The sequence below is a fragment of the Glycine max genome, chromosome 2 (assembly GCF_000004515.6).
Source record: "Glycine max cultivar Williams 82 chromosome 2, Glycine_max_v4.0, whole genome shotgun sequence".
NCBI lineage: Eukaryota > Viridiplantae > Streptophyta > Magnoliopsida > Fabales > Fabaceae > Glycine > Glycine max.
The window spans coordinates 44,822,772-44,834,399 of NC_016089.4; the positions used below are offsets into that span (position 1 = coordinate 44,822,772).

Below are 11,628 nucleotides of genomic sequence, written 5' to 3' on the forward strand. Positions count from 1 at the left end.
TTGCAACAACCTCAAAACTTCTTTCTCAAGGCCCTTAATTGCGTGTTATTGTCATTTACATACACGAACAAATGAATACATATCTCTCTCTATTTACAATATATGAGTCAACAATTAAAAATAGCCAGTTCCCAGCCAAAGATTTCCTTCCATCAGACTATGTCTCCAAGATTGAAGCTGTTCTCTGATGTGGAGGTAGAGATGGTGATTATACCATCACAGTCAGATACACTATCTTGCAAACTCAGTAATAAGTGGGAATGGGAAGTACTAAAACCTGTCGACGGCTTGGTTCTTGGGACAAGAGGCACTTCAGCCTCGCCCACCAGCATCTGAACCACACCCCTCATAGTAGGTCTAGTCAATGGATCAGGGTGAGAACAAGCCAGCCCAACCAAGAGCACCCTCCTCATCTCCCCATCATCAAATTCACCCCCAAGCCTCGGATCGGCTGCCATTAGCAACCTACCTTCCCGGTGCAAACTCCAAACCGATTCTACCAAATTGCAGCTAATCCCACCTTTACCACCCCCATTGGCATCCTTCTCTATCGGTCTTCTCCCACTAGCCACCTCAAGAACCACTGCACCATAACTAAACACATCAGTCTTCTCCGTAGCCTTCCCGGTAAGGAGATACTCGGGTGCCAAGTACCCCATTGTCCCCGCAGCCACCGTGGCATCCGGTGACTTATCATGCTCAGTTTGCCTGGCCAGACCGAAATCTCCCAACCTGGCATTGAACCCTTCATCCAACATTATGTTACTAGTCTTAATGTCCCTATGAATCACCTGATTCTCACACTCTTGATGCAAGTAGGCCAATGCCGAAGCCACGCCCAACAAAATCTTGCGCCTATGAGCCCAGGGAAGCGGCGTCCTAGCCTCGAACAACGCCTTATCCAAACTTCCATTAGGCATCAAGTCATACACCAGCAAAATCTCTCCTTTCTCATGGCACCACCCTTGAAGCCGAACAAGATTCCGATGCCTCAGGCTTCCAATGATAGACAACTCAGACAAAAACTCATTCTTCCCCTGACTACTATGGCTGCACCTCTTCACCGCTACAATGTCCCCATTCTCGGGCAAAACCCCCTTATACACAGTCCCAAACGCGCCATGACCGATGATCCTATTCGCATTGAAGCACTTGGTAGCAGATTTCAGCTCCTTGTAGCTAAACTGCTTCGGCATTTTGATTATCTCCGAACCAAGCGAATCAAACTTGTTAACACGCTTAACCTTCTTATTAGAGTAAAACCAAATCAAAGCACCAGCAAAAAGAGCCAAAACAAACGCTCCAGCAGTGACAACACCAGCAACCGCTCCCAAGTTTTGCTTACACAACCCATTGTGGCAAGACGATTTGCTTTTGCTCTCTTTCTCTTCACTATGGGAAGGAGCCAAAGAAGGAGGTGGCGCGGACTGAGCAACCGAATTCGCCGTCGGGTTCATCAAACTCACCGCCGGCGGAGGAGGAGGCGCCGCCGCCTCTGCCGCCGCAAAAGACGAACCGAAACTCCACCACTCTATTCTGTGAATCTCTGTGCTACCTTGCGTTGAAGCAGAGAACCCCACATACATAAAATCATTCAAATACTTGTCCACGTCGAGATTCATCGTCAAAACGGGATCTTTCGGTTTGAGATTGGAATACGAAACCCACACGCTTAACCCTTTGCTCGATCCATCGAACTCGATCCACGCGTTGATTAGGTCACCGCTCTTCAGATCGACGCCAACGTTCGCCAAATCACCAACCTCACTCGAAACGACGCTGTTTAGGTCCACACCAACGTGGTTTCCATTAATGTCCTTAAACTCCACGTCCATAAGTGTATCAAACTCCACGGCAATGAAGCCGCCGCCGCCGCCGAGGCCGAGAAACCCGCCGGCGTCGCCGATGGTGTCGTCATCCGGCGAGAGGACGAAGGCGAGGCCGCCACCGATTGAGGAGGGGTTGAGGTTGGTGACGGAGAAGGAAAAGAAGGTGGTGAAGCTCGCCGAAAAACGGTTTCCAGGTTGCCGGAATCTGACCGGACGGGAGTAAAGGGCTCTGCCGGCACTGGAGGTGGGAACGGCGAGGTCGCGCGTGAGACTGACGGTGTTGTTGTTCAAGTGGGCGTCGCCGAGGAGCTTGAGGCTTCCCAAGGTTAACGTTCCGAAGTCGAACTCGGTGGCGGCGGTTACAGAATTGAAGAAACAGAAAATAGAAAGTAGCATTGAGGGGACAAAGGTGAAGCAGAGAAGCGACATTTGCGAGGAGGCAGAGAAAGAAAGAGAGAGTAAAAGGGTTCGTTCGTGTTTGTTTGATGATTCGATTCAATAGGCGAATTTTGTTTTTTTTGTTTAGTTGGTTCCCGAAACGGGATTGAAAGTGAAAGAGAGAAAAGGTGAGAGTTAGATGAGAAAATTCACGGGTAGAGAGAGAGAGAGAGAGAGAGTGTTAATGTGTTTGCAGAAGGAAGTATAGTATAGGAAGTGGAAGATGAAGACAAGTAGTTGCAAGAATCCCAAGAGAGACTGAAGAAGACAGGTTCTTGTGAGTGTCCACTCTCTCACAACGGTTATTTCCTTTGCTTCTTCACAATAATAGTTTATCCATATACTACTATACCGGAAGGATATTCATTCCATTTGTTTCTGTTTTATTCATGCGCATTAACTTCTTTTCTGCTCTTTCTCTACCAGCCATAATTTTCAAGAGATTCATATGCATTTAAACTTGCATACGGAACCTTGTGGTACCAACACTATGTTACCATATTTTTTACATTTTGTTTTAATTTAAATAATTTATCTACTCTCACTTTTTTTATATTTCTTTTCAATCTATCCAACAATAAATGTATTTGAAAATCTTATTTCTTAAATATTTAGTCTATTTTTAAGTCTATCTATATGAAAATATATTTGTTAAAAAAATATCAAGTTCTTAAATAAATATTAGTATTTCAACAAATGAATCTATCTAAGTTTAAAAAAAATACTTGTGGTATTTATTGGCTTAATTTCTTCTTTTTATATGTAGCGTTGTATTGTAGGGGAATATTAAGATTGTGCTCATAAATTTTTGTACAAGGCTAAATTGTCTCTCTGTACTCTGTAGTGCCATGCTGTACTACGACTTTGATAATATTATAAATATTTTTTTCATCATTATACAATTATTCCACTTCAAGATTACGGTGGTATATTACGGGGTTTGTTCATGATTTATAATAACGGAGGTGGTGTTTGTTTTTTACTGTTTTGTGATTAGGAACCATATGATCAGTTTAAGTGCATATTTAATTATGTTTAATGAATAATGATTGAGATAAAACTTATGTTTAAGAAAGGTGGCAGTAAGCTATAAAGGAAGTGTGACTTTGCGTATGAGTGCGTTCAACTGCAGACAAATTCTTTGCTCAAGTCAAGGGCTCTCGTGGACATGTGTACTCGCCGATGAATCTACCCTTTTCGATCTTTAATCTTTTTTTTATCATTAATTATTATAAATAATATTTTTATGTCTCCAAAAAATAATATTTTTATACTTTTCATTAAATGTACAGGTTAAGGGATAAAATGTAAAATGTTTTTACAATAAAAACACAAAATATGTTTATTTATATAAAAAATTGTTTGGCTGTCTAACTCTTCAAGCTATGCATGTAGTGGATAAGATAAAAGAAAAATTGATATTTTATGAATTCAATTGTAATGTATTACTTGTGTTAAGATTTTTTTTTCTATTGCCAATCAATCATAAATTTTCATATTATTGAAAATTATTAATTTTTTGGTAATTAGTTTTAAATTAATTACGTGTTTAGTGATGTCGGATTAAAAAGAGACAATTGAATAGAAAAGCACCAAAATTTAAAAAAAAAAAGAAGTAATAGTTAAATTCAATTATCTAAATATGTTAATTAAGATTCAGATTTCGATTGTTTCAATATTTTTATACTTCAAAGAAAATATAGTTGAAAAATACTTAGTGCAAACCATTTAATAATATGATACTTCTTACACTACCATTTTTCAAAAATGTTTTCAAATTACACACAAGATCAGAAGAAGGAGGCAGGCACAAAGACAACGAAAATGATTGAGGTAAGACGTCAAGTATATTGTGCTTAATAATTTGAAATGAAAGTTTGATTATAAAATACTACTAATACAATTTGAATAAACACATAAAGTGATATGTGCGAAGTACATTATAGCAGTATAATTTATTATTTACGCCTTTTATTTTAGGCATGTACTTGTGAGAATTATTTGATTATTTTGATTGGGGAAATGATTTTTCACACTTCTTTGAAAATTTGGATAAGATAAATTTATGTAATATTCTAATTTATTCTCTCTTCTTACAACGGTCAATATTTACCTCAAAGACTAAAACTTTCAGTATTTATTCTCTTTCTTATCAAGTTTCTGTCCATCCCAAATTAAATTTGTCCTCATCATTTTCCTTTCCAACATTTTTCAATTGAAATCCTTCTACACTAGCAAATCTCATAAAGACAATGAGAGTATCACATATTATGCTTGTTACAGACTTGAATGGATGTGATTACTCCTTCATCTTTATTGCCACAACATACACTGCTCTCCACGTTATGTCTGATAACAAGATTACCTATTTCAATGGGATTATCAAATCCACTACTAAACCATAGTGTCATTCACTCAAATTCAATTATCATTTATCATTTACATTTATAATTGTAGGAGTTTTGATCCAAAAGAGGATTAGAATTATGAAAGATGAAATTAATTTATTAGGAACAAAGTGTTTCTTCTTATTTTTTTGTTTTGTTGTGACTTTTGGCTACCGATTTTTTATTGTGGTTAACAACATTAACTTTAAATTAATGGAAGGATCATTTTGGACCTTTTTACAAAGATAAAATACTAAAGTAAACTTACTAAAAAATAAAGGACCAAAATAAAAAATAAAATAAAATAAGAAATCAAATAAATCATTTGACTTATTTTTCTTTTATGTTTCTTTTACTTTTTAGGTGCATTTCCCATATTATTTTTATAAGAAAATTGTTTTTTGACTATATCGAATCCACTAAAAAATATATCAAATTATCTTTGTTTTATTTTTATTTCTGTCTCTAAATTAAGTTTAAATGATTTTATAAAATATCAATAATTAAAAACAATATTATTTAAGAATTTAAATTGTTCATTATAAACATAAAATATAATTTATATATTTAAAATATTTATTTATTATAAATTTTAATTATAATATATTTTATATATTAAAAATACTTATATATTAAAAATTTAACTATATAAAATAAAAATTTATCATATGCAATACATAAATTAGCATACCAATTTGTCTTAAAAAATATTAACGTGTGATCAAAGAAATCGAAAAATAAATAACAATAACAAAAAATTTCTTTTATAAAAAATATATTTAAATATGTGAAATTAATTGTGTAAACACTATTTTTTAAATTTTGATATAAATCTTGTTCGCAAAAGCTATGACATAAAAATCAACAATCATAATTAGAGTGGGTCATACATACATATTATATATATGTGTGAAAAATAATTTCTATTTATATAAGAGAAATTTGGATTATATATGAATGGTTAAAATTATAAAATTTAATTATCTTATAATCATTAAAAATTTAAATATCATCTAATAATTTATATTTATATTTATATTTATATTTATTATTATTATTATTTCTCACGATTACAAAAAATTATCATATGATATATTCACACAACAAACATGCATATGCACACGCACAAATGCACATATATTCATCCGCCAATATTATTAAAATATTTTTAAAATAAATTCCCTAATAATGCAATGACTGGTTTTTTTTTTTTTTTAACAAAAGGTGAAAGTACTATTATAAGAATCTTGCATTCCTGAAAACGGGATAAGGCTAGGGAAAGTAAAAACAAAAATGAAAATGCTTAAAAAGTAACAAAAGTATTTTTAGTCTAGCATATCGACTGCGCAGCCATAGGGTTAGCAAGAGAAAATTAGGGTAAGGAGTAGAAAAAGTTATCTTTTAGAACAAAAGAAAAACTAAAGGAAAAGTTATTAATAAACATTAAAAAGGGTTAAACTAGCTTTACCATCAACATAAATGACAAACTACATAGTGCAAACGATGGCTGTTAGCCTGTTATGATCCAATAGCATAAACCAAAAAGTATTACGTGTTCATTTTTTCCTGATGATTTATCTCTATATAACTGTAAGATCACTATATATATATTTTTTAATAAATTCACATATAATTGTGTAGTGAAAAGAAAAAAAGAAAAGAAAAGTCGTAGATATGCTAACACGAGAGCTATGTAAACGGAAAGACTATTTTAGCGCATCAAATATATAGCGCTCTTCACCAGAGAAACATGAAAACATGAATTTCATGAATTGTATTGTGTGTTTGGACAGAAGAATTTAAAATTTTAAAAAATTTTAAATTATAAGAATTTCGAATATTTTAACTGAAATTCTTTTATTTTTAAAATTTTATATTTTAATAAAAAAAAGTTAAAATTATGAGGGTGAAAAAAAATGAATAAAAAAAAGAAAAGATATGATTGGTGTGCTAGTTATATGTATTCCTCTAAGTTCAGACTCGATAGATGTTTCACGATCTCATGCGGTATTTCTTATTTTTTGAAGAAGACTGTAAGGAGAGAATTTTAATTTCTCACCATTTAGAAGGAAATTGAAATTCCATATTTTTAGTTGTTTAAAATTCTGTTTTAAAATTTCAAAATTTTAAATTTTTTACTAAAAAATATTCAAACAATGAATTCTAAATTACAGAAATTCAAATTTTTTGATAAATTACTTTTCTCAGTTAAAATTCTCTATCCAAACATGAATCAGACTTCTATTAAAATATCCCTCCATAAAAAATTATAATTCACATTAACATTTATATGTATTTTACTTTTTATACAATCAAATTACTTGATTGAATTTTACATATATATATAATTGTGTTAAATATTTAGAAAAAAAAATATTATTTAATAATATAGCCCGTTGTCTTTGGAAAAAACTGTTCTACACCTAAATGTAATTTATGTAAACTGAATATTTTCTACAACTAGGAAATAGGAATTAAACCAAATTTAATAAACATATTAATTCAATAATCATATTAATTCAAACCAAATTTAATTGACATAGATAAAATAAATGTGACACATCTATTTTTTAGAGAAAATTATTTAAGTGTATTACTATTAAATTCAAAAGAGTAGCGTGTAATTGTTACTTATTTTTTATTTAGAGTTTTTTTATCATTAGTTTACTTACTATCAAATGTTAAAACTTTGAGTATGTGAATTATCAAAATAAAAACTGTAAGGATATTAACTGTCCAAAATTTTCAATCTTAACCATATTAATATACAGAAATGTAAGTGTGACTTATATTGCTAGAGGCATAGAGCTTTTATATCGTACGTGTCTTAGGTATGGGTAACTTTTGTTTATTATATTTTTTTCTATATATATAGCTTTTACAGCAGCTTTAGTATACTTGCAGTTGAACGTTGCCAAGATTCTTGTTACCAAATACCATCGGATTAGAAAGGAATAAAGGGTGAAAAAAGGTTTCACCTTTTATGCTTTTAATTATACATGGATACAACCGTGGAAACGGTGACGAAGTTGCTCACTTGCTCTCTCTCTCTTTTTTTCTTTTTGTGTATGCTTGACTATATGCTACTTTTTTCTTTCTTTAGTTATTCCCTTTCGTTGGAAATCAGGAAATGATGTCTTCATTTATAGTTTGACAAGGATATGTTATTTCACACAATCAGAAAGTTATAGGGAAAGCATCAACACTAAAATAAATGCCAATAGAAACAAGTTTAGAATTATAACAAAACAGCCAACCGAAAATTGTTGCTAAAGAGAAGCCGGTTTGGTGGAGGACATTGGAAACATTCATATAAAAACTGTTGCATTGAGAATTGAAGAACACGCAACGTTGAGTTTCAAACAATTTCATAATAACATGAGACAAACGAGCCGTTACAATAAAAAGTCTTATTAATTAGAAGAGTCGAGAGGCTATTATATTTTTCAATATTGATATCATTGTTTATTATATAGATAAGATGATGGTCTTTTCCACCTCAACTACTCATAAAGGTATGCGTATGGAGCCAAGCTTTTAATCCGCATGACTTTACCAAGCTTCTACTCAAACTCTATGCCCTTTTTGACAATTAGGTTACTTCTTCTCAAAGCCCACCTCACCTGTCCACAAACCATACCAATCTCCAACATGGAACTAAGACCCAGATCTATTTCTGATTTTAATTTGCACCAACCACTATGAAATGCGTCAACGTGCAAAAAAGTGTCCGTGGATTTTGATTTAATTACATCACACAATTTCATAATTAGGTATTCCTAAAAATATCTCTTAGGCCCTTTAATTGCATACCTGAACAATTAAAGGAACCATCAAACCATCAATTTGCCAATTTGGTCCTTAAACTAATCAAATTATATAAACAACCCAAAATATTGAAAATCGATCATGCTATATGAACCCTCAAGTATGGAAAAAGTCTCCAAATTATTCACTCAATGATAATAAAATATATCAATTAGAAAACTAAATTGATGGATATTCAATATTTTAAAGACTAATATATTTTTTTAGTTTAAAGATTATGCATGTAGAAGAGAAAGTAATGCTTCATAAACTAATAAATTGCTGGCTTATTGATTATGATATCTCCATATCGTTGAAGATATGAGACTGTATTTTTCTAATGCTACTAGGAAGGTAAAGCTGGTGGATTAATATGCATAGTACTATTTTGCAAAGTCGTTTAATAAGAGGTGGGAGGTGTACTAAAAAAACAATTAATGATTGGTACTTGGAAGTGGGACAACCGACACCTGGACTCCTTATTATTCGTACCCCACGATATATATATGTACCCTTTTATTTTATTATGCTGGGAGCTAGTTAATTATCCCAACCAAGTACCCTATCCTCCCTCATTGTCCTCATTTTCTCAATTGGGTAATAAATTTTTAACCATCAAGGTATTGTTTGAAAATTGTGATTTTTCTACCTGGTGTGGACTGTAAACACATGGTTACAAATTGTTGCAGATTATTATCGGATCTGGTGGCAACCTCATGAATCATTGAACCATAATAAATATGACTCATCAGTTTTCTTTCATGTCAACATCTTGAATGTTTGATTTTTGGATTCATAAATCATTATGCAAGTAGGGCATAGCTTTCTCTTTCCTAACATGCTTTAAATTCGTGGTGAATATGGAGCATATCCAGTCTTTCTGTCCGGTTCAAACCATCAAGATATATCCCCGTGATATTCTGTATACTACACAAGAATTCATTTTCAATTTCAATTCTTTTATTTATTTATATATCACAAATGGTTATAATGTCAAGATCCCTCTTGATTATATCGCACCGAGTAATGTACTTTCTGTTCTTATATGTTATGAAGGAGAGCATTTAGATAATTGCATTTAACCAATTCTATTATAGGATTGCTGAGTTGGCTTTGTAGCATTGACTAGTTTAGGATATGTTGTCAATTGCCTTTGATTTCCCTTTTCTGTTATTTTGTTATCTTTTGAATATTTGACTCTATATCACATTTTATATGTTGTCTATATAAGCACCTATGTACTTAGTAAAGGAGGCATTGAAGAAAATAATACAAGTTTTTTTTTCCTTTTCTCTCTTAGGAGGTTTCTAGTCCTCAAATTCTAGGATTATCATATACTTTCGTAACATTTTGATGCTTTCATTGAGTTTCAATGGCTGCCTTTCATGGCTGTCATGTCAGCCCACAACACCCGCCAAATCACCTATTTCCATGGCATCCTTTCCACACAACCATCCACCATCAATCATTTCTGCAAGACCCATTCCTTTTGTTTCATTACACACATTCTCCTTATGTACATCCAGCTCAATCCCTTGGGATTGATTTTGAGAGCACCCACAAACCTTTGCTCGGCTTGTTCGGTATAGAGGGAACTCTTCCTCCATCATCTCCCACCTTACCCCTGAAAATGGAAAGCAATTTCCACGTAGATGTTGCGGACTCTAGCAGCAGAGGCGACACTATGAGACAACTTGTAACACCACTTTAGTCTGCCTTACCTCTTGAGAGCATAAACAACTTCCATTGCGATAACAGTCTTCCTCCTCTCGTGCTCAAGGTAAGGAACCGCGCCGACGAGACAGTCCCTTGTGAGGCCACGGAGGAACTTGTCCTTTTAGGTACACCAGAGTTGTCGTCCAAGGTGTCCCCTCTGTCGATCAAACAAGTTGTGGCACAAGCGGTTTTGTTATCGTCACAACCAGTATCAACGTCAAAGTTCTCGTCCAAGCTGCCTTCTCTGGTGACGAAACACGTTGTGGTGCAAGTGGTTTTGTTGGAGGTATTTCGACACCGCCATATCCGCCTTGGTAAGCTATCGTCACCTCTACGATGTGCTTTTCGACCCAGTCTTCGGCGTCGCTGTTGGACTTCAAATTGTTGGGATAGTCAGAGTCATCCAGGAACCAACACCAAGGACACACTCAAGCGTTGGGTTCCTTGCGCGAGTGTCATCGAAGAGAAAGAAGTGAATTGTAAGATCTGTTATTCTATTGGCATGTTCTGTTCATTGTTCTGTCACACATTCTCGACGAGGACGTCACAACACTGCGAGAACCACAAGTTCCTCTCTCGAAAGTCATTCTTAGGGAGTTGGGAGGCGTCACGGGAACTAAAGGAGGCGAAGGCGCAGCTGGCGTGGCTGCAAAGGGAATACACGGAGCAAGTGATGGGGGCTCAGGAGGAATCCATAAGAGAGATAGAAGCCATGAAGAGTACGAAGGCATTTTTCCAGCAATGATGGAGGGAGCAAAGTGATGCTATCCAGAATATAGTCAAGGAGCTGGTTAACTCTGGTCAATTTGAGTTCATAACTGGTAGTTTTTGTATGCATGATGAGGCTGCTACCCATTACATTGACATGATTGATTAGACAACTCTTGGACAACAATTTATCAAAGAAGAATTTGGAGTGACTCCAAGAATAGGGTGACAGATTGACCCATTTGGACATTCTGTAGTGCAAGCCTACTTGTTGGGGGCAAAGGTTGGATATGACTCTCTATTTTTCGCACAGATTGATTACCAAGACAAAGCCAAGAGAAAAGATGTGAAAACTTTTGAAGTTATGTGGCGGGGCTCCAAGAGCTTTGGTTCATCATCACAAATATTTTTTGGTGCATTTCCTGAGAAAGAACCTCCCAGTAATTTCTACTATGAAGTAAATGATGATTTTCCCATTGTTCAAGATGATGTTAGTTTATTTGATTACAATGTCCCTAAAAGAGTAAAGGAGTTTGTGGCAACCGCAATATCACATACCAATATTATATGCACAAATCATATAATGTGGACAATGCGAATAGATTTCAAGTACCAATATGCACAAACTTGGTTTCAGCAATTGGACAAGTTTATTCACTATGTTAATCAAGATGATTGTGTAAATGCATATAGGACCAGGTATCTTACAAGTAGGCCAACAATCAAAGGTTATGTCAGATTTA

The 11,628-nt window shown here is 34.2% G+C and overlaps 1 protein-coding gene across 1 annotated transcript; it reads right to left on the bottom strand.

The window, feature by feature from the left end:
• On the bottom strand, positions 1-2,637 carry LOC100793157 (L-type lectin-domain containing receptor kinase VIII.1). Its single transcript, XM_014769506.3, has one exon. The coding sequence runs from the start codon at positions 2,256-2,258 to the stop codon at positions 153-155; it is 2,106 nt and encodes a 701-aa protein (XP_014624992.2). The 5' UTR covers positions 2,259-2,637; the 3' UTR covers positions 1-152.
• Between the last annotated feature and the right edge of the window lie 8,991 nt (positions 2,638-11,628).

Coding starts and splice junctions, on each gene's coding strand:
- LOC100793157 (XM_014769506.3), bottom strand. CDS start 2,258: ATGTCGCTTCTCTGCTTCACCTTTGTCCCCTCAATGCTACTTTCTATT.